At 43.0% G+C, this 24,043-nt stretch overlaps 1 protein-coding gene across 1 annotated transcript in view; it reads left to right on the top strand.

Moving 5' to 3' along the window:
- The window catches only part of LOC120064828 (ERC protein 2-like), a 40,817-nt gene extending 17,072 nt beyond the window's left edge, over positions 1–23,745 (top strand). The window contains exons 9-19 of the mRNA XM_039015425.1: positions 692–832; positions 1,077–1,217; positions 8,119–8,351; positions 10,798–10,962; positions 20,818–20,950; positions 21,153–21,313; positions 21,604–21,751; positions 22,184–22,232; positions 22,516–22,722; positions 22,767–22,822; positions 23,719–23,745. Of these exons, the coding sequence (XP_038871353.1) occupies positions 692–832; positions 1,077–1,217; positions 8,119–8,351; positions 10,798–10,962; positions 20,818–20,950; positions 21,153–21,313; positions 21,604–21,751; positions 22,184–22,232; positions 22,516–22,722; positions 22,767–22,822; positions 23,719–23,745 (1,461 nt within the window). The remainder of the gene's footprint in view (positions 1–691; positions 833–1,076; positions 1,218–8,118; positions 8,352–10,797; positions 10,963–20,817; positions 20,951–21,152; positions 21,314–21,603; positions 21,752–22,183; positions 22,233–22,515; positions 22,723–22,766; positions 22,823–23,718) is intronic.
- Positions 23,746–24,043: the final 298 nt, after the last annotated feature.

Genomic DNA, 24,043 nt, shown 5'->3' with positions numbered 1-24,043 from the left:
TTGTTGATGGTGGGACATAATGTGTTGATTGTAGACATAATGTGTTGATTGTAGACATAATGTGTTGATGGTGGGACATAATGTGTTGATGGTAGACATAATGTGTTGATGGTGGACATAATGTGTTGATGGTGGACATAATGTGTTGATGGTGGACATAATTTGTTGATGGTAGACATAATGTGTTGTGTTAGACATAATGTGTTGATGGTGGACATAATGTGTTGATGGTAGACATAATGTGTTGATGTTAGACATAATGTGTTGATGGTAGACATAATGTGTTGATGGTGGACACAATGTGTTGATGTTAGACATAATGTGTTGATGGTAGACATAATGTGTTGTGCTAGACATAATGTGTTGATGGTAGACATAATGTGTTGATGGTGGACATAATGTGTTGATGGTAGACATAATGTGTTGATGGTGGACATAATGTGTTGATGGTGGACATAATGTGTTGATGGTAGACATAATGTGTTGATGGTAGACATAATGTGTTGATGGTGGACATAATGTGTTGATGGTAGACATAATGTGTTGATGGTGGACATAATGTGTTGATGGTAGACATAATGTGTTGATGGTGGACATAATGTGTTGATGGTGGACATAATGTGTTGATGGTAGACATAATGTGTTGATGGTAGACATAATGTGTTGATGTGTGTATGTGTGTCTCTCTCAGGAGCGGATAATAGAGAGACTGAAGGAGCAGAGAGCGAGGGAGGACAATGAGAGGATTGACGAGGTGGAGTCCTATAAGAAGGAGAACAAGGACCTCAAGGAGAAAGTCAACACCCTCCATATGGATTTAACAGAGAAGGAGGTCAGTGTGTGCGTGTGTGCGTGTGTGCGTGTGTGTGTGTGTATTTGTTTGTGTGGATATACAGTACATGTGTATTGCATGAGCAATTGGCAGTGAACAGTGAGCAAAATAACTGTACCCTTTCAAATACATGGAACGCTGCTCCCTCTGGTAGCGTGACCCAGTTAGGCCTGTTCAGTGTTTTTACTGTGCCACCTGGTCTGGACTGGTCCTATCAGTGCTGTCCCTGTCTGTCCCCCTGCAGTCCAGTCTCATTGACCTGAAGGAGCATGCCTCCTCCCTGGCCTCCTCCAGCCTGAAGAAAGAATCCAAGCTCAAGTCTCTGGAGATGGCCATCGAGCAGAAGAAAGAGGAGTGTAGCAAGTTGGAGACACAGTTACAGAAGGTAGGTGTCCTAGCACTGCACCACTTAAAAGTGTCAATGGAAGTGGGGAATGCATGGCTGGGATTCAAAACTACAGCATACTCTCAGAGGCCTTTGCGGTTTCATTCTGATGTCTATTATGTAAACTAGCAATGACCACCTGAACAACTAATTTGGGACGGCCTCAATGATTTAGTCTGTCAGTTAAAATCACTGTTAGAATCCCTGTTAAAGGGATGGCAAGGATTTATAGTAACACTGTATGGTACAGAGCTTACTGAAAGTGTTTGATAATGGAGAGAAACCTACAGTGCATTGTGCACAGTTCAGCAAGTATTAGGTTAAATGGTTCAAGGAAACAAGTGGAAGAGATCCCTTTTAAACCATGATAATGTCCTCTACTAATCTGCTTACCTTCAGTTGCATTTTTACAATTCAGTCTAAACCTGCAGTATCTGGTAGACAGTGTTATACCTGTATGGCTGATGAAGACTTTTACTTTACCCTGCATCAAATAGTCACATTAAAAGGGAAGTTCAGTATTGCGTGTTTGCCCCTATCACCTCCTTTGCTTTTTAGCTAGCTGTGGCTCAAATTAGCTTAAGTTTGTAGTGGCTGTTTAAAGAAAACCGAACCATGTATTACAGATTATCCTGACCCGTAGCCTACTTTCAGTACGAGGAACCATCTTACATTAGGTTGGAAAATACTGAACTTCCCCTTTAAACCACTAATTATTTAAGTATGTTTCATCAATCCAATTCTTGAAAAAATATACGTCTGTATTGCTTTAATACAGTAACATCCTCAATTCAAGACCATTTTGGTTACAACCTGGTTATGTGTGCTACTCCTGCTGGTTACTGGACTTGAGCGTGTGTAAAGCTGCCATGTTCTATCTGTCATGGTAGATAACAGGGTTGTGGTCAATTCGAAATGAAGGTAGTCAATTTAGTAAGTTATTTGCGTTTAAACTTCAAACATTGAAAATCTTTTGAAATTAATAGCTTTCAGTTTATTGAGAAGTTATTGAAAATACAGTAGATGGCTTTTTGATCAATTATTGAATTAGAATTTAAGTTTACATCCTGAATTGACTGCCTTCGATTCAACTTGAACCAAACCCTGGTGGATAATTTTGGAGCATTCTCTACTATTAGCATGTCTAATATATACAACCTCATCAGTCCCTGCCAACACACATCCTTTTTACAGTGCTGCTGCTGCTACTATTAGCACATGCATACACAACGCTGTAGCAACATTGTGAAAACGTCCAATCCTCCATAAATTCCCTGCTTGTTATAACCCTCTTATCAACGGAATCAAATAATTTGGTTTTGACTTCCTATAGTGATGGAATGTAAAACCCGGATCAGAGTTTTCTGCATTTAATTAACTTACTAACGGGATACTATTGGACTAGTTATGTCTGGTCGTCACTAGTTACCACAATCACAAAGTTATAAACCCTGCCTATTTCTACCGTTTCTCTTCTTAATATATTTTAAACCGAACCCTAACCTCGAACCCTAACCTTAAACACAATGCTAACCTTAAGCCTAACCCTAACCTTAAACACAATGCTAACCTTAAGCCTAACCCTAACCTTAAACACAATGCTAACCTTAAGCCTAACCCTAACCTTAAACACAATGCTAACCTTAAGCCTAACCCTAACCTTAAACACAATGCTAACCTTAAGCCTAACCCTAACCTTAAACACAATGCTAACCTTAAGCCTAACCCTAACCTTAAACACAATGCTAACCTTAAGCCTAACCCTAACCTTAAATACATTTTTGTTTTCATACATTTTTACAATATGTGACCGAATGGCTTGATTCGGTATTATGTAACAAAATGTTTAATTATGTTTTTTACATTGGATAAAAGCAGAGACACAGAGCTACAACATAGTATATCATACACTGCATTTGAGGAACAATGGGAAAGTAATTCTGCTTCGAATTAACTTGTAACCTCACTTTTGAGAAAATGGCCTTTGAATGTTTTGATACCTACTGGAGAGCGCTTCTTTCTCTACACCCATTCAGCATCGTTCACACCCTCTTAAGCATGGGCTCCACCAATTTCCTTCAGGGTTGATCTGAGCGTTCTGTCCTAAAAGCAGCAGTCAAGCATCCAAGCTAACTGGCTAACAGTTGTCGCAGTGAAATTCTATTAAAATTGACACTTGCATAGTGGAGTCTTTTGTTAAGACATGAAGCTAGCTAAACAATTAACCATAATCACAACTCATGACATTAGTACCCTGTAGGAATCTGCAGGTAGCTAACCAGGTTCAATGTTAGCTAGCTAATATTAGGCTATAACTAGCCAAGAAAATGGCTCTGAAATACGAATAATAAGATTATACACGTAACGTTAGCTAGCGAGCCAGCCAACTATTTTTAGCTAGCTAGCTAACAGTACACGTTAACTTGAAATTAAATCTAAATGTGTAATATCTAAAAAATGTAGCTAGCTAGACTATCTTACCCATCCGTATACATCATGGATGGACGCTTCTCCCTGTCACAGATGCCATGGTTGCCCTAGTTTGAAGATGTAATCTGGAAACAGGTGTTTTCTCCATCTCCTTTGCTATCATACTCTAATTCCACTGATTTCAAAACTCTGTCCTCCAGAAAGTGGAGAGCAACACTTATGCAGTTCTACTAAGCAATATATATATATTTTTTAAGCCACGTTAGACAGGATTACCAACACATACTAACCAGCTCAAATAGACAGAAGCGGGCTATGTGGCAGACCAATCCGAACTCATGTCCAGCCCACGCATTATCTCAGCCAATCATGGCTAGTGGAAGGTTGCCGGCTTTTCTGTGGCTAAACCAACTAGGTTCGTAATTTAACAATTTTATTTGTATTTACAGATGGCATACATGTTTGTTATTAAGGCACCTGAAAGTTCACATGTTCCAGAAGGCATTTCTGCCAAAAAACAAATTTAGATAAAAAAAAAAAAGATTACATTCAAATGTCTCTCGTGTGAGGTTGTCACGACTCCCACTGAAGTCGGTTCCTCTCCTTGTTTGGGCGGCATTCGGCGGTCGACGTCACCGGTTTTCTAGCCATCGCCGATCCACCTTTCATTTTTCCATTCCATTTCCATCCTACACACCTGGTTTCAATTCCCTCAGTATTAGACGTGTATATAACCCTCTGTTCCCCCCATGTCTGTGTGTGGAATTGTTTGATGTTTCGTGTATGTGCACTCTAGACTGGTTTGCGCTGGGTTATGTCAACCCATATTGTGTTTAGTGTTCTTAGTGCCGTGTGTTTTGTTCTCCAAAATAAAAGGCTCCTTTGGCTACCCAACTTCTGCTCTCCTGCGCCTGACTCCCTTACAGCCAGTTACGCATACCTAACAGAGTTAGTGACCCTCGATATCCGCCTAGTTTTCTGAAACGGGTAACATACAGCCAATTTTGACGTTGTGGCTGTGGTAACTAGTGGAAATCGTTATGTCTGGATAACGTTCAGATAATGTTCCTACAACACCGTAGAACCCCTGAGATGGGGAGCAAAGATGTCCATCAGATCTCCCCCTTGTGTCTCTCTGTCCCATAACCACCCATTCTGTATCCTCCTCCTCCTCCTCCTCCTCCTCCTCCTCCTCCTCCTCCCCTTCACTCCTCACTCCTCACTTCTCATCCTCCTACTCCATCCTCTGTTCCTGTCCAGTGGTCCTAGCTGTCTCAACCATAGAAATCCAATTACAAAATCAAGTCAAGGTTCCGTGATGGCTGGATCGGCTTCCAAATTGGGTGTAATTTTATTTCTATGGTCTCAACATACTGTTCAACATGTACAGTAACATATACATTAAACATGTTCTCTATATTGACACTTCTTTAACATGTAACATGTAGGCTAACATGTAACATATTTTTTCTTAGCCTGGTCCCAGAACTGTTTTTGCTGTGTTGCCAACTCCTTTGGTCATTGTCTGTTTGGGATGAACAGATCTGGTACCAGGCTAGTCTGTTCTCCCCGGATCCTGCTGTTTCTACTCTCCTCTGGCTAATAGAGCTACATGCTAATACTATCTTCCCCGGTCTCCCCCCTCCCCCTCCCTCCTCGTCTCCCCCCTTCACCACCTTCCTTTGCAATGTAGCAAGCAGAGCAGCTGTTCACTCAGATGAACAACCCTGTAAGTCCTTCTTTGCTCCGTCTGGAGCTCTCTGTGGTGGCACATATTGAAAGCATGAGGACACCCACCAAAAGCTACTCTAAAACCCTAGAACATGCTAGCTAGCTAGTGTGTAATCGTGTCATGGTCACATGGTCTCAGTCCCACTGTCCCTGGTATCTCTTTCAGATAATGTAGATGGATGTTGATCTTTTCACTGTATAAGTATGATTTAGCTTTCCAACTGCACGCACATTAGCCTCTATTCTGTATGAACAGAGTGTGAAGTGAGCATTTAGTTTAGGATTTAGCTTAGCATTTAGCTTAAAATGTTGCTTAACATTTAGCTTAAAATGTTGCTTAACTTTTAGCTTAGCGTTTATCTTAGCATTTATCTTAGCCTAACTTGTAATCTGTATGACCACACAGTTGGGGTTCTATTTATTTGCATCTTGATAGCCTAATCTAATGTTGTTGCTCAACCATTGGTCTCTGTATTGAATACTTGTATAAAGACTTGTACAATGGTGATATAATGTGTTTTTTACTGTGGTCGAATGTTTCTTACAAAGCTTCATAGCAAAAAAAAGCTGAGTTAACTGAAAGTTACGGATAGTTTCTTCTTCTATAGTGTTCTCACATTCGGCATCATGGCTGATAGTAAGATACCAAGATATCATTTAGCTCTGTACCATTATTTTAACAAACTCTAAATTAATAATCAACACAATATGTATCTAACTGTAGGCCTTGCATACCTGTATAGGGCCTACAGGGGTGTGTCCCAAACAGCAGCCTACTCCCTACATAGTGCGCTACTTTTGAGCAGGGCCCACAGGCTAGTCCTAGAGGTACACGCCACCCACCTCTGAGACCTTTAGATTCTCCCCAAACTGTTGGTGCTCACTTTACTCCTCATGCTTGAAATATGTCACTTGTTGTCACTGCTGGATTGACCTGACTCTGTTCATGGGGAAAGCATTGCAAAGATTGTTTTCCCAGCTATGTTAGTTTGCATGCTATGATTTGTCCTCCTTATTACAGCATGCTTTGTTTTCTCGTCACTGTTTGGCTCCCTTCACTGTCTCCATGTTAATAAGTGGTCAATAGAACAGAGGCCTAATATTAACCTTCTAACACTGGTAATGGTTGACGTGGCTCACTGTGGGGGTCTATATTTATCTAGTCATGCTCTGTGTTGTGTTGCTCTGTTGTTTTGCTCTGTTGTATTGTTGCTCTGTTGGGTCTATTGTGTTGCTCTGTTATGTTGCTCTGTTGGGTTGCTCTGTTGGGTCTATTGTGTTGCTCTGTTATGTTGCTCTGTTCTGTTGCTCTGTTGTGTTGCTCTGTTGGGTCTATTGTGTTGGTCTGTTGTGTTGGGTCTGTTGTGTTGGGTCTGTTGTGTTGCTCTGTTGTGTTGCTCTGTTGTGTTGCTCTGTTGGGTCTATCGTGTTGGTCTGTTGTGTTGGGTCTGTTGTGTTGGGTCTGTTGTGTTGGGTCTGTTGTGTTGGTCTGTTGTGTTGGTCTGTTGTGTTGGTATGTTGTGTTGGGTCTGTTGTGTTGGGTTTGTTGTGTTGGGTCTGTTGTGTTGGTCCGTTGTGTTGGTCCGTTGTGTTAGGTCTGTTGTGTTGCTCTGTGACTGTCAGCGTTGTCGATGTGATGTCTCAGATGTGTTGTGTAATTCTGATCTGTGTTGTGTACTTCTGTTATGTGTGTTTGAAAGATGACTCAAGCTGTTCAGTTTTTACTGAATGGTGGTCAAAAGCCTATCCTCTTTCAGTGACTTAGACACACTAGAGGTGATGAGGTGTGATTATCCAGAGAGATATGAGAGCAGAGATGAGAGTGATTCTACCAAGTGATTATAACAGGAAGGACATGGCCTGAATTCACAAAGCAGCACAGAGTAGCAGTGCTGATCTAGGATCAGTTTAATATTTTAGATCATAATGAATATGATTATATGGACAGCTAAGGACCTGATCCTAGATCAGCACTCCTACTGGGAGATGCTTTGTGGTTACAGGCCCTGGTCTTGTCCTTCCTATACAGACACGGCCTGTTTCCACAACCCAGATGACTCCTGCTTCTGGACTAAAGTGAATTTATGCTAAATGTTGAATCTCCATTGAAAGTGCTCTTTTGACCAGGACTAGGCTTAATCTGTGTCTGGGATACTGGCCCACAGTCCACTTTGGCTCCTAAAAAGTTATTGTCATGAGGTCAGCAAGTCTGTAAGAAGCTACTCAGGAAAACTAATGATACTAAATGACAGATGTACAAATCTCAACTGTTCTATATCGCTTGTTTTTCTTGTTAGCATTAGCATATTGTAACAGGCACAAGCAGCCTTTAGTTCCAATCGCTCTGGTACACTAGTCTCACAGGAATGGTTCATTTAATGGAGCTAAATAACAGCTTCAGAGAGCTAATGAGCCATAGTAGTACTGATGTCCCCTGTTCACCATGCTTTATTTATACAGTACAGAGAGAGGGAAAGAGGGAGAGAGAAAGAGGGATAGAGGAGAGTGAGAAGTTCATAAAAGACACTAACTGTTGAGCTTGTCTGTTCTGGGTTCTCTCCCCTCTCCTATTTGTGAGAGTTTGTGCGTATGTGCATGTCTGTGCGTGTGTTCCATTCATGCGTATGTGTGTGTGTTTATTGTTTATTCCTGCGTCCATTTGTGTGTGTGTGTGTGTGTGTGTGTGTGTGTGTGTGTGTGTGTGTGTGTGTATTTCCCCATATCCATGACTATGCAGAAGGCCCATGAGGTCCATGAGGTCCAGCAGGTGGGAGTGGGAGTGGGCTCCAGGGGGAACCCAGAGTATGTGGAGCGGGAGCGGGAGCAGCGAGTCAAGGTCCTAGAGAAGGAGGTTTCCTACTACAAGGAGGAGTCTGGCAAGGCCCAGGCCGAGGTGGATAGGCTACTAGCCATCCTCCGAGAGGTGGAGACTGAGAAGAACAACAAGGATAAGAAGATTGCTGAGCTGGAAAGGTAACTGGGCTATACTACCCTTAGATTTACATTTCTATGGTAGTCGGCGGAAGTGCTTTATATTTACAGATATATCAAGTATATACAGTGCCTTCGGAAAGTATTCAGACCCCTTGACTTTTTCCACATTTTGTTATTCTAAACTTGATTAAATCGTTTTTTCCCCTCACAAATCTAAACACAATACCGCATAATAACAAAGCAAAAACATGTTTTTTGAAATGTTTGCTCAATTAAAAAAATAAAAAATTAAAAAATCACGTTTTCTTGGGTATGATGCTACAAGCTTGGCACACCTGTATTTGGAGAGTTTCTCCCATTCTTCTCTGCAGATCCTCTCAAGCTCTGTCAGGTTGATGGGGAGTGTTGCTGAACAGCTATTTTCAGGTCTGTCCAGAGATGTTAGATCGTGTTCAAGTCCGGGCTCTGGCTGGGCCACTCAAGGACATTCAAAGACTTGTCCCGAAGCCACTCCTGCGTTGTCTTGGCTGTGTGCTTAGGATCGTTGTCCTGTTGGAAGGTGAACCTTCGTCCCCGTCAAAGGTCCTGAATGCTCTGGAGCAGGTTTTTATCAAGGATCTCTCTGTACTTTTCTCCATTCATCTTTCACTCGATCCTGACTAGTCTCCCAGTCCCTGCCGCTGAAAAACATCCCCACAGCATGATGCTGCCACCACCATGCTTTACCGTAGGGATGGTGCCAGGTTTCCTCCAGACGTGACACTTGGCATTCAGGCCAAAGAGTTCTATCTTGGCATGGTTTGAGCGTCTTTAGGTTCCTTTTTGGCAAACTCCAAGCGGGCTGTCATGTGTCTTATGACCTTCTGGAAGGTTATCCCATCACCACAGAGGAACTCTAGAGCTCTGTCAGAGTGACCATCAGGTTCTTGGTCACCTCCCCGACCAAGGCCCTTCTCCCCCGATTGCTCAGTTTGGCCAGGTGGCCAAACTGTCTCGGAGCTCTACGGACAAGTCCTTCGACCTCATTGCTTGGTTTTTTGCTCTGACATGCACTGTCAACTGTGGGACCTTATATAGACAGGTGTGTGACTTTCCAAATCATATCCAATCAATTGAATTTACCACAGGTGGACTCCAATCAAGTTGTAGAAACATCTCAAGGATGATCAATGGAAACAGGAAGCACCTGAGCTCAATTTCGAGTCTCATAGCAAAGGGTCTGAGTAATTATAAGGTATTTCTGTTTTTTATTATTACATTTGAAATAAATTCTAAAAATCTGCTTTTGCTTTGTCATTATGGGGTGTTGTGTGTAGATTGCTGAGGAGTTTTATTTATTTAATACATTTTAGATTTAGGCTGTAACGTAACAAAATGTGTAAAAAGTCAAGGGGTTTGAATACTTTCCAAAGGCACTGTAGGTCTTATAATAGATACATATATATATTGATGTTGAGTAGTTGGAGGTGTGGCATAAGCATGGAAGTGCTATGGATAGAGAAACAGACAGAATTATAGATAAAGATTATCATATTTGTTGAACTGATTATCAGACTAACACCATCGTCTAACGCAATACTATTACTTACTGTTAATGCAATTTTTGAAAGTCTTATTTAATTATTACAAATCACTTGATTGAGTCACAGTATGAATGGAGGTTTTGATAGTTTTTTAGTGAGCAAGCAAGGCTATGGGTGAAACCCCTACAATGTGCAGCGAAGGTGAAAGCTCATTGGATTTGTATGACAAGGCACTGGATGTGCATGGTCCTCTCCAAATGGCCCGCTGTTGACTGCTTTACTGCTATGCTTTGTTTCTGTAACTCTGTGCAAGTTGGCTTAAATGTGCTCTTGTGTAGTTAATCTACTCTCTCATCCGGTCTTTGTTGATATGTGGATGTCACGTCATCCTGTAAATCTGTGTACTGTGCTGCTCAGGTGCACCCCAACCCCCCCCTGGGTACAATGCTGGCTGATAGTGAAAATCTACATCATACTTATAGAGTATTTATGAATAGAACATTTCATCTTTAGACTTTGGAATGGCCATTTTAGTGTTAAATATTGCAGAAAAGGGTCCAGGTAGGCCAAACTGTATGTGCTCGCCACATGAGTGTCCCCTGGCAGTAATACGGTGCCATTGCATTTCAGTGTGTCATTCTCATGCTGTGACTGATTCATTTAACTGAGTGTTTCTGTCCTTCTTTACCATCTTCGCCCAAATCTTCCCCCCTTTATATTTTCCTTGTTCACAACAACTTCTCCTTTTTCCCTCTCTCCCTTCTTCCGTGTCACCTCTCTCTTTCTTTCTGTTTTTTTCTCGCACCTCTTCCTTACCACTGTCTCTCCCTCACATTTCCTCTCTCTCTCTCTCTCTCTCTCTCTCTCTCTCTCTCTCTCTCTCTCTCTCTCTCTCTCTCTCTCCCCAACACTTTCCCCTCACCCTCCTTCTCACGCTCCTCCTCCTACTCCCCCTGGCACAGCCCCCCTCACCTTGCCCCTGTCCCTCGCCCTGGTTTCGGCCTTGGTTCCGGCCCTGGCTCCGTCCCTCGTCACGGTCCCGGTGGTAGAGCTCCCCCTGACCCGCTCCCCCCTGTGTCCGCTGCCCCCCAGCAGATTGGGGGCATGGTGTGGGACTTCCTGGGAAAGTGAGTGCTCTGCCCCTGGCACTTCAGCAAGGCTGCCCTCGTGGGTTACGTCTGGGACTGCACCTGCATATGGTCTCACCTGTTAATTTATTTGGTTTGATTTGGAGACCCATCGGCCCATCCATGTTATGTAAAGATCACTATATCTGTTGTGCAAGAAGTCTTGCAAAAGCCTGCAACAGTGTGTGTCTTATGTTGTATGTGCATCTTTGTGCACGTGTGTCTGCGCATGTCTTCAGCCTGCTTCTCCACCCATGCCTGTACACACTTTATGACTCAATCTAATACATTTTTCCTTTACCTTTATTTAACTAGGCAAGTCAGTTAAGAACAAATTCTTATTTTCAATGACGGCCTAGGAACAGTGGGTTAAATGCCTTGTTCAGGGACAGAACGACACATTTTTATCTTGTCAGCTCTGGGATTTTGCAGCCTTTCGGTTACTAGTCCAACACTCTAACCACTAGGCTACCTGCCACCTAAACAAGGCGCCAGGTAAACAAACTATATCAAAAACGAATCTGTAGTAGCATGTATGAATCAATACTTACATATTTGTATTAATACTGAACTTATACTGTATGCATATGATTTCACATATGAAAGCATTAAGGATGTCATATATTTCTCATATACAGTATGTCAGTTTCAACACATACAGTGCTTTCGGAAAGCATTCAGACCCCTTGAATTTTTCCTAATTTTGTTACGTTACAGCCTTATTCTAAAATTGTTTTTTTTCTTATTTTCTCATCAATCTACACACAATACCCCATAATGAAAAATCAAAAACAGTTTTTTATAGTTTTATAGTGTTTTTATAGTGTTATAGTGTTATAGTGTTTCTATAGTGTTTATAGTGTTGAAGGCCCAATGGTACTGAGTGAAGGGTCTGAATACTTATGTAAATGTGATATTTCAGTTTTTTTATTTTGATGCATTTGAAAAAAAATCTAAAAAACGGTTTTTGCTTTGTCATTATGAGATATTGTGTGTAGATTGATGAGGGGAAAAAACGAACTCATCCATTTTAGAATAAGGCTGTAACTTAACAAAATGTGGAAAAAAGTCAGGAGGTCTGAATAATTTTCGAATGCACTGTATATACTGAATCATATGTATTTCTTTTCATTTCCTGGATGATATTTAATTTGACAGTCTGTATGCCCTGTTCCCTCCCTTTACCATGAACTCATTCTCATTACAACAGAGCACCATTATGGGATCTGAAGAAGCCACCTCCATCCCTAACCCTAAAAAATGACAAAAGTTTCACCGGGAGAATGTTCTGACCCACACTCTAAAATCACATACACAACTTGATCTGTAGCAAATGCAGTACAGATCCCATATACCTTACACATAGACAATAACCAGACACTGATTCCACACACACACACACACACACACACACACACACACACACACACACACACACACACGCACACGCACACGCACACGCACACACACACACTTTTGTCTGTGGCCTTTTGTGTTTTGACTGTTTTGTGTAGCTTCTGTACACTCTTAGAAAATGGGTTCCATAATGTCTGTCCCCATAGGGGAATTATTTTTGGTTCCTGGGGAAAGGGTTCTACATGGAACCCAATAGGGTCCTACCTGGAACCAAAAAGGGTTCTTCAAAGGGTTCTCCTACAGTCGTGGCCAAAGGTTTTGAGAATGACACAAATGTTATTTTTCACAAAGTTTGCCGCTTCAGTGTCTTTAGAAATTTTTGTCAGATGTTACTATGGAATACTGAAGTATAATTACAAGCATTTCATACGTGTCAAAGGCTTTTATTGACAATTACATGAGGTTGATGCAAAGAGTCAATATTTGCAGTGTTGACCCTTCTTTTTCAAGACCTCTGCAATCTACCTTGGCATGCTGTCAATTAACTTCTGGGCCACATCCTGACTGATGGTAGCCCATTCTTGCATAATCAATGCTTGGAGTAATGTCAGAATTTGTGGTTTTTGTTTGTCCACCCGTCTCTTGAGGATTGACCACAAGTTCTCAATGGGATTAAGGTCTGGGGAGTTTCCTGGCCATGGACCCAAAATATCGATGTTTTGTTCCCCGAGCAACTTAGTTATCACTTTTGCCTTATGGCAAGGTGCTCCATCATGCTGGAAAAGGCATTGTTCATCACCAAACTGTTCCTGGATTGTTGGGAGAAGTTGCTCTCGGAGGATGTGTTGGTACCATTCTTTATTCATGGCTGTGTTCTTAGGCAATATTGTGAGTGAGCCCACTCCCTTGGCTGAGAAGCAACCCCACACATGAATGGTCTCAGGATGCTTTACTGTTGGCATGACACAGGACTGATGGTAGCGCTCACCTTGTCTTCTCCGGACAAGCTTTTTTCCAGATGCCCCAAACAATCGGAAAGGGGATTCATCAGAGAAAATGACTTTACCCCTGTCCTCAGCAGTCCAATCCCTGTACCTTTTGCAGAATATCAGTCTGTCCCTGATGTTTTTCCTGGAGAGAAGTGGCTTCTTTGCTGCCCTTCTTGACACCAGCCCATCCTCCAAAAGTCTTCGCCTCACTGTGCTTGCAGATGCACTCACACCTGCCTGCTGCCATTCCTGAGCAAGCTCTGTACTGGTGGTGCCCCGATCCCGCAGCTGAATCAACTTTGGGAGACGGTCCTGGCGCTTGCTGGACTTTCTTGTGCGCCCTGAAGCCTTCTTCACAACAATTGAACCGCTCTCCTTGAAGTTCTTGATGATCCGATAAATGGTTGATTTAGGTGCAATCTTACTGGCAGCAATATCCTTGCCTGTGAAGCCCTTTTTGTGCAAAGCAATGATGACGGCACGTGTTTCCTTGCAGGTAACCATGTTTGACAGAGGAACAACAATGATTCCAAGCACCACCCTCCTTTTGAAGCTTCCAGTCTGTTATTCAAACTCAATCAGCATGACAGAGTGATCTACAGCCTTGTCCTCGTCAACACTCACACCTGTGTTAACGAGAGAATAACTGACATGATGTCAGCTGGTCCTTCTGTGGCAGGGCTGAAATGCAGTGGAAATGTTTTTGGGGGATTCAGTTCATTTGCATGGCAAAGAGGGACTTTGCAATTAATTGCAATTCATCTGATCACTCTTCGTAACATTCTGGAGTATATGCAAATTGCCATCATACAAACTGAGGCAGCAGACTTTGTGAAAATGAATATTTGTGTAATTCTCAAAACTTTTGGCCACGACTGTATTGGAATAGCCAAAGAACCATTTCAGGTTCTAGATAGCACCTTTTTTTCTAAGAGAGTAGCAAGGTCCTGTCTTTAGTCCTTCTACTGCTGTGAGCACGCTGCTTCCCCTGCTCATTCCTGCCCCCCATCTGCCCACCTCCACCCCAAACTCTCCCTCAGATCCAACCCATTCGATGTTCCGATACCTCCACCCCTAACCCTCCCCCAGAACCACCCTCACCCTTCTCTGTTTTGATACCTCCACCCCTCACCCTTGTCTGTTCTGATACCTCCATCCCTAACCCTCTTCCAGAACCATCCTCACCCTTCACTGCTTCGATACCTCCACCCTACTACTAACAGTGATTCCCACCTTCTCTACACTGACCTCCGCCCTGATCTCCCTGCCCTCTCCCATTCCCTGTCTAGCTTGCTGTGCCCAATGTAAAGGCTAGCATTCAGCCTAGTAGCCTGGCCTGCATGACTAGAGCTGCTGTCCTCCAGGTCAACAGTGTTCTGCTCAGTGAGTGAGCTGTTTAGTAGGTAGGGTCTGTATGTACTATATGCCCCCCCCCCAGTTGTTTGGTTGGTCCCCCTCTTTCTGTCTGTCTGCCATGGCTCCCTTGACTGGTTCCCTTGCTGCCTTGCCCACTTGGTCTCCTCTCCTCCTTGCTGTTTAGCTATACTAGCTCTCTTGTCCCTCCCCTCCTCCTAGCCTACCCTCGCTCACTCCACCTCTCTCTATCACGGCTAGTGTCCTCTGTCCCCTCTGTCTGACTGACTGCATGCCCAGCCCGCACTCACAGGCTGTGCAGCCAGCAGCTAATACAAAGACATACAGGGCTGTAACCTGGCTGTCAGAAGAGAAGGTGTATCCTGTGCATTCCACGTTAGCTATGTCTGTGTTTTCCAGTGACTGTCTCTCATTGGTGCCTCTTATGATGATGATGATCTCTCCCTGTCTGTCTCTGATTGTGTACACTCTATTCTGATTATGGGTCCTCTGTTGTCCTTCTTTTCTGTTATGATTCTAATGTTACATTTCCTTACTCTTCTCCTGTCTCCTGTTTCTGTCTGCTGTTTCCCCTTGTCCTGCCATCCCTCCTTACACCTCCTCCTCCTGTTCCTCCTCTTCTCCACCTGCAGCCTAGCTCCCAGGTAAGTAGCGAACCTCCATTAGAATCCCCCCCCCCCCACCACCATCCCCATCCCTACACCTGAGAGGTGCAACTTCCCCCCTACTATTGTAACTCTGGTGCCTAAACCTGTGAGTCATTTCAGAGATCTCTGAACATACTGTATTAGAATGGACTTGTCTTTATCTCATCTGTATCTCTCCTGAATGCTGTTCATTGTTTTTGCATTCAAATTTCAGTGTCAATTACAGTACCTGTATGTCTAACCTGAGTGTATATTAGTGCATTCGGAAAGTATTCAGACCCCTTGACTTTTTTCACATTTTTTTACGTTACGGCCTTGTTCTTAAATGGATAAAGTAGTTTTTTCCCTCATTAATCTACACACAATACCCCATAATGACAAAGCAAAAAAAATCATCAAAGATGATCAATGGAAACAGGATGCACTTGAGCTCAATTTCAAGTCTCATAGCAAAGGGTCTGAATACTTATGTAAATAAAGTATTTATGTTTTCTAAAAACCTGTTTCGCTTTGTCATTTTGGGGTGTTGTGTTTCGATTGATGAGGGAAAAAAATATTTAATTCATTTTAGAATAAGGCTGTAATGTACCAAAATGTGGAAATAGTCAAGGCATCTGAATACTTTCCAAATGCACTGTATATACTAAATAAAAATATAAATTGAACATGCAACAATTTCAAAATGTTACTGAGTTACAGTTCATATAAGGAAATCAGTCAATTTAAATAAATAAATTAGGCCGTAATCTATGGATTTCACATGACTGGGAATACATATATTCAAATGTTGTCCCACTCCTCTTCAATGGCTGTGCGAAGTTGCTGAATATTGGCGGGAACTGGAACACGCTGTCATACACGATCCAGAGCATCCCAAACATGCTCAATGGCTGATATATCTGGTGAGTATGCAGGCCATGGAAGAACTGAGACATTTTCAGCTTCCAGAATTGTGTACAGATGAATGGCACGACAATGGGCCTCAGGATCTTGACACAGTATCTCTGTGCATTCAATTGCCATCGATGAAATGCAATTGTGTTCATTGTCTGTAGCTTATGCCTGCCCATACTATAACCCTACTACCACCACAGGGCACTCTGTTCACAATGTTGACATCAGCAAACCGCTCGTCCGCGTGACGCTGTCTGCCATCTGCCCGGTAAAGTTGAAGCTGGGATTCATCCGTGAAGAGCACACTTCTCCAGCATGCCAGTGGCCATCGATGGTGAGCATTTTGCCCACTGAAGTCGATTACGACGCAGAACTGTTGCTCTCGGAGGTCAAGACCCTTGTGAGGAAGACGAGCACACAGATGAGCTTCCCTGAGACGGTTTCTGACAGTTGGTGCAGAAATTCTTCGGTTGTGCAAACCAACAGTTTCATCAGCTGTCCGGGTAGCTGGTCTCAGACGATCCCGCAGGTGAAGAAGCCGGATGTGGAGATCCTGGCGTGGTTGCACGTGGTCTGCGGTTGTGATGCCGGTTGGATGTACTGCAAAATTCTCTGAAATTACATTGGAGGCGGCTTGTGGTAGACAAAGAAACATTTCATTCTCTGGCAACAGCTCTGGTGGACATTCCTCCAGTAAGTATGCCAATTGCAAGCTCCCTCAACACTTGAGACATCTGTGGCATTGTTATGTGACAAAATGCACTTTTTAGAGTGGCCTTTTATTGTCCCCAGCACAAGGTGCACCTGTGTAATGATAATGCTGTTCAATCAATATTCCACACTTGTCTGGTGGATGGATTATCTTGGTGCAGGAGAAATGCTCACCAATAGGGATGTAAACTTATTGTGGACAAAATTTGAGAGAAATATGTTTTTTGTGCATGTGGAAAATCTTTTATTTCAGCTCATGAAACATGGGAAAAACACTTTACATCTTGTGTTTATAATTTGTTCAGTGTGTATATATATTTGTGTTAATTTTTATTGTGTTATGTTGTGTCCATCTGCATGTGTTTCTAATGAGTCTAACAGTCGCTTTGTATCACCCACATACAGTTGAAGTCGTAAGTTTACATACACCTTAGCCAAATACATTTTAACTCAGTTTTTCACAATTCCTGACATTTAATCCAAGTCTTAGGTCAGTTAGGATCACCACTTTATTTTTAGAATGTGAAATGTCAAAATACGAGTAGAGAGAATGATTTATTTCAGCTTTTATTTCTTTCATCACATTCCCAGTGGATCAGAAGTTTACATACACTCAATTAGTATTTGATAGCATTGCCTTTAAATTGTTTAACTTGGGTCAAACGTTTTGAGTAGCCTTCCACAAGCTTCCCACAATAAGTTGGGTGAATTTTGGCCCATTCCTTCTGACAGAGCTGGTGTAACTGAGTCAGGTTTGTAGGCCTCCTTGCTCGCACACACCTTTTCAGTTCTGCCCACACATTTTCTATCGGATTAAGGTCAGGGCTTTGTGATTGCCACTCCAATACCTTGACTTTGTTGTCCTTAAGCCATTTTGCCACAACTTTGGAAGTATGCTTGGGGTCATTGTCCATTTGGAAGACCCATTTGCGACCAAGCTTTAACTTCCTGACTGATGTCTTGAGATGTTGCTTCAATATATCCACATAATTTCCTCCCTCATGATGCCATCAATTTTGTAAAGTGCATCAGTCCCTCCTGCAGCAATGCAATCCCACAACATGATGCTGCCACCCCCGTGCTTCACGGTTGGGATGGTGTTCTTCAGCTTGCAAGCCCCCCCCCTTTTTCCTCCAAACATTGGTCATTATGGCCAAACAGTTCTATTTTTGTTCCATCAGACCAGAGGACATTTCTCCAAAAGGTACGATCTTTGTCCCCATGTGCAGTTGCAAACCGTAGCCTGGCTTTTTTATGGCGGTTTTGGAGCAGTGGCTTCTTCCTTGCTGAGCGGCCTTTCAGGTTATGTTGATATAGGACTCGTTTTACAGGCGATATATATACTTTTGTACCTGTTTCCTCCAGCATCTTCACAAGGTCCTTTGCTGTTGTTCTGTGGTTGATTTGCACTTTTCGCACCAAAGTACATTCATCTCTAGGAGACAGAACGCGTCTCCTTCCTGAGCGGTATGACGGCTGTGTGGTCCCATGGTGTTTATACTTGTGCACTATTTTTTGTACAGATGAACGTGGTACCTTCAGGCGTTTGGAAATTGCTCCCAAGGATGAACCAGACTTGTGGAGGTCTACAATTTAAATTTTCTGAGGTCTTGGCTGATTTCATTTGATTTTCCCATTATGTCAAGCAAAGAGGCACTGAGTTTGAAGGTAGGCCTTGAAATACATCCACAGGTACACCTCCAATTGACTCAAATGATGTCAATTAGCCTATCAGAAGCTTCTAAAGCCAAGACATAATTTTCTGGAATATTCCAAGCTGTTTAAAGGCACAGTCAAGTTAGTGTATGTTAACTTCTGACCCACTGGAATTGTGATACAGTGAATTATAAGTTAAATAATCTGTCTGTAAACAATTGTTGGAAAAAGTACTTGTGTCATGTACAAAGTAGATGTCCTAACCCGACTTGCCAAAACTATAGTTTGTTAACAAGCAATTCGTGGAGTGGTTGAAAAACAAGTTTTAATGACTCCAACTTAAATATGTAAACCTCCGACTTCAACTGTATATGTGTGCAACTAACTTTAATCCGTTACGTTATCAGAAAAAATATTGTTATCAGACTTCAGATACTTTTGAAAAATGATGATTTCTTCTAGGAATACTTTTAAATTCATAAAGGTAGTTTGCGAGAAAAAAATCTTTGACACCTTTCTGTTTACTCACAACATTCAAATCAGCATTGAAAAAAAAGACTCACGTTTAAGTTTGTTCCACCTGAGCGAGTCTCACCACAAGTCAGAGACCACTATGATGACACACTAAATGTATTTGATGGATCGCGGTAAAAGAGCAGGAACAGGCTTTTATAGGCTACAGTCCAAGCTATGTCTTACAATGGTGCGACTGCTGTCAAAGGCATTCAAGGATAATCCAATTTGAATAAAGGCTTGGAGGTAAGGATGACAGTAGTGGTGTAGTCTACGGCGATAAGGATATCAGTTATTATTGACATCTACATAGCGAATTCAAGTGAATCACACTGCTGCTCTCTCATTTAGCTTTATGCACCTAACGGATTGTGTTTGTAGTGGGTGGCTGTTCACAAATGTATATGTGTATTTTAACCCAATAGTGGTTGAACTAAAGAAGTTTAGCTGCCTACCAATTATTATTTTTGCAACCAGTGGACAGCCAGTGAAAAATGTGCTCTTGCAACAGCTGCATAGTGCAGATCCAGGGCCTGCTTAATGCAGTGGCTTACAGGAGCTGAAGCCCCGGGGCCCAAGCCCGTAGGGGGCCCTTGAGGCAGAGAAAAATGGAAATGTGTATATATATTTTTTTTTTTACTGCAACCGCCAACCACAGGAGCCTGCTCTCTATGAGTGTAGATAGCCTGCTGCCGCTCTGCTAATCATCAGATGTGGGGAGGAGAGAAGTTAGGGGGCCCTGCCTTGGTTGGGTAACTGATTCAGGGCTAGTTACCTGCAATTCTACACATTTTGCCTCGACTTATGCCATGTAAATTATATCTGAGTGAGAGTGACTAACAAAATCGATGGGTGCCCCCTGGAGGTCAGGGCCCCTGGGTACGTGCCCTGTGTGCCCAGTCGGTAGTCAGCCATGATTAATACAAGGTTAGATAATTGGATAGACTAACTTACAAATCTAAAAATTGTTAGCTGACATGGCTAGTTGAGTGACAATCAGTGATTGACATAACAAGTGAAAACTGCTGATGCACAACCACAGTTCTAAATTGCACCTTGTGTATTCTACTATTCTAACTCTGAACAGTAAGCTGAGACCCCAACTGAGATCTCCTGAAATGTTTCATAGTATAAACAGTATTTACAGATTTCTAAGTCATATTCTTAAAGATCAAAGGATATTACATTAATTGGAATGATTGTAAATCTGACACTTTTTACAGTGTAGCCTAATCGTATTATTATCTGTTGTAAAAAGCAATGGGTTAGAAGAAGCCTACGTAACCAACCCATAAAGTAAAATCCAACATCCATTAATAGCCAGCTTTGTAAATTATAATATTGATTTATCCTGCAATAGATTTCATTCAATTGGTAATATATATTTTTGTCTTCTTCTAATGCCTCTTAAAGGGAAAGTAATCTCAAAGTAACTGAAAGTTACATTACCGATTACAATTGTGGACAGGTAACTAGTAACTGTAACATATTACATTTAGAAAGTAACCTACCCAACCCTGTATGTGTGGTATGTGAGTTCTGTGTGTCTATATTTACTTATAAAGTACAGTAGACAAAGTATTACTAATGCCTTAGTAATGCCTCAAGGGGACGTATGAACCATTGATACCAGTTGTTCGGCTAGTGATGTGGTAAGACGGTGACTAGTATGATAGAGAGTTGAATTCTGACATAATCTGTGGTTCTCCATCCAGGCAGACCAAGGAGCAGGTTACTAAGAAGGGGGGTCCCAACCTCAAACTGGGCGCCCAGGGGGAAAAGAAGCCTGGTCAGATAATGGGGGACCCTCGAAAAGACAACACCATGGACCTTGGTCACCATTTGAAGGTCTGTTTAAAAAGTGTGTGTGTGTGTGTGTGTGTGTGTGTGTGTGTGTGCGTGCGTGCGTGCGTGCGTGCGTGCGTGCGTGCGTGCGTGCGTGCGTGCGTGCGTGCGTGCGTGCGTGTGAGAGACATAGAAAATATAGTATGTCTGTAATTCCTAGGTGTGTGTGTGTGTGTTTGTGTGTGTGTGTGTGTGTGTGTGTCAGTTGGAGGAGATGATGAACACCCTAGAGAGAACTAAACAGGAGCTGGATGCCACCAAGCAGCGCCTCTCGTCTACCCAGCAGTCCCTGCAGGAGAGGGACGGTCACCTGACCAACATGAGACAGGAGCGCAGGAAACAGCTGGAGGAGATCCTGGAGATGAAGTAAGTCATGGGATGTCGTACATCAGCAGAGCAATGAAACATGTTCATAATCATGTTCATATTCTGTTTAACAATGGTAATCAAAAGAGCTGCAGTCAAATCATTCAAATAGGTAAAGGATATAAAGAAAAACTGGCTTGGTCGTGTGAATGCTCAAACGCCATGTCAATACTTTTTTGTTTCACGTAAATAGTGAGAAATGGTCAATTATGTTATCTTCATATGTGGGAAAGATGCATGTTTTGTCTCAGCTGTGCTGACTGGTATCTTTTTCTCTTGTCTGTCTATAGACAACAGGCCCTGCTGGCAGCCATCAGTGAGAAGGATGCTAACATCGCTCTGCTAGAGCTGTCTGCCTCTGGGAAGAAGAAGACCCAGGAAGAGGTTCTGGCTCTGAAGAGGGAGAAGGACAGATTGATGCACCAGCTAAAACAGCAGGTCAGGACTGGTGACACAACTCAGGTAGACATTTTATTCAACCTTTACTCAGGGTCCATTCCATTTCAATTAAGTCAATTTAGTTATTAAACTGAAATGGCAATTCCATTTCTTTCTCATTGAAAAGTATTTAGAAATATTTAATTGGAATTGGAATTTCAGTTTACTTCCTGAATTGACTGAATTTGGAATTGACTCCAACCCTGCCTTTATTTACACAGGTTTGTCTCATTGAGATCCAAAAAGTCTCTTTTGCAGGAAGGACCTGCTCACGATAGCAGCAGTTGTTCCGTTATAAGCATATTTCAGCTACTCAGTTGCTATTCTCTCGCTGCTAACTCGATCAATTCCTTCCATTCATAATGACTAACTCAGTGTTTGGGTCTCTCGTGTTAAATTGTAGAACTTACATGTCTGTGTTTTGTTCCACAGACACAGAGCAGGATGAAGCTGATGGCAGACAACTATGAAGACGACCACTACCACCCCCATCCTCCCTTCCATTCCCTACCCCAGCAACCCCAACCGGGTCTCCAGCCTCAGTCCCCCCAGCCCCAGCCCCAGTACCAGCACCCTCCACATCCCCAGCAGCAGCACGCCCCGTACCCCCATGCCCCACACCCCCAGCAACCCCAGCCCCCATCCCAACAACACCCTCACCCTCAGCAGCCTCAACAGCAGTACCCCCCTCATCCCCAACAGCACCCGCAGGGGCACCCCCAACAGCCCCAACAACACCAACCACGGCCCCAGCACCCGCTGCAATCCCAGCACCCACACCCACAACAACAACAACACCCCCACCCAGGACAGCATCCTCACGGGCCTCCGCCACAGCAGCAGCACCCCCACCTCCAACAGCACCCACAGCAGCACCCTCACGGCCCCCTGCAGCAAGCCCCCCACCCCCAGCACCCACACCCCCAACACCCTCAGCAGCACCCCCATCACCCTCCCCATGCCCCGCAACAGCAAGGTGGCCACCCCCGCCAACCGTCCCCACACCACCGCGGAGGACCAGGGCCTGCCAGAGGACCCCCCCATGCCAGCCACCGCCCCTCCCACGACCAGGTCACATGTCTCCCGTTCTTGTGTTTACAATCAGGGGCTGGATTTATAAAGCATCTCAGATCAGCAGTGCTGATCTAGGATCAGGTCCCCCCTGTCCATATAATCATATGATCTAAAAGGCAAAACTGATATGTTTTATGACTATGGGCCCAGAACTCTGATTGTAAGGCTTTAACTCTTTGTAGCTACTAAAGTGGTGCACATAATTTACTTATTCCAAACCATATTCTCGTATTTACTCAGAATGAATTGCATTGCCATTATGTTTTTGCAATTACAGATGTTTTTGCGAACGCTATTAGACAAAAAGCAGGCTGCCCCTCTGTTTCCTATCCTCGTTGTGGTGTGGTGGTCTAATGGCTAGACTGTTGCATTGTGCGTTTAAATCTATGTTTAGATTAACTCTAAGGCTGTGTCTCAAATGGTACCCTATTCCCTATAGTGCATTACTGTTGACCAGGGCCCTATGACCGCTCTACTGCAGGGCCTTCCTGGTGTGAGGTCAAAATAGACCCAATGTTTATTCTCAGCTTTGCTCAACATTCATGCCTGGATCAAGCTGACCACTGTTAACCCATTCAACCAATACTGTCTGTAAATATTACAGAGTGGGCCTTTAATTAACCTATGCAATGCAGATTGGATTGACAAGCAAAAACCAGACTTACAATGCCTTTATGCCTTTGCTCTTCTCTATATTAATCCTATATAATCCTGTATACAGTGTAACATTATCATGACTCTTAATATAGTGCTTTCAATAATTTCTCTCCTGCATATTTACCTACTCATGACATGCTGTCATATAATAACCTTTGATCTATGCTAACTCTTGTTAACCCTTTCTTCACTTCCTGCTAACTTTTTCTGCCGACCTATAACACTGTCACCAATAGGATGACGAGGAGGGCATTTGGGCATGATCGTGCCAATGATGACAACAAAAGCTCTGATGTTGTTCTGAGGGGTGAGATGTTTTGAAACACTGCTTTTTTGTACCTTTTCGCTTTCACTTCCTGTTTTCTCTTCAGTTCTGTTCCAAATCTCTGTGTGCTGTGGATTTATTTGTTTAGCTGACTGATGAGTAACTCTCTCGCTCTCTCTTCCTGTTTCCCTCCCTCTCTCCCTCCTTCTCTCTCTCTCTCCCTCCCAACCCTGCCTGCCTCCCTCGCCACGTCTCTCGCTCTCTCTCTCCGTTCATCTCTCTGGATCCTAGATGAT

Source organism: Salvelinus namaycush, chromosome 20 (assembly GCF_016432855.1).
Source record: "Salvelinus namaycush isolate Seneca chromosome 20, SaNama_1.0, whole genome shotgun sequence".
Taxonomy (NCBI): domain Eukaryota; kingdom Metazoa; phylum Chordata; class Actinopteri; order Salmoniformes; family Salmonidae; genus Salvelinus; species Salvelinus namaycush.
The sequence above is the reverse complement of the archived record's forward strand: the minus strand, read 5'-3'. Positions and strand labels throughout refer to the sequence as shown.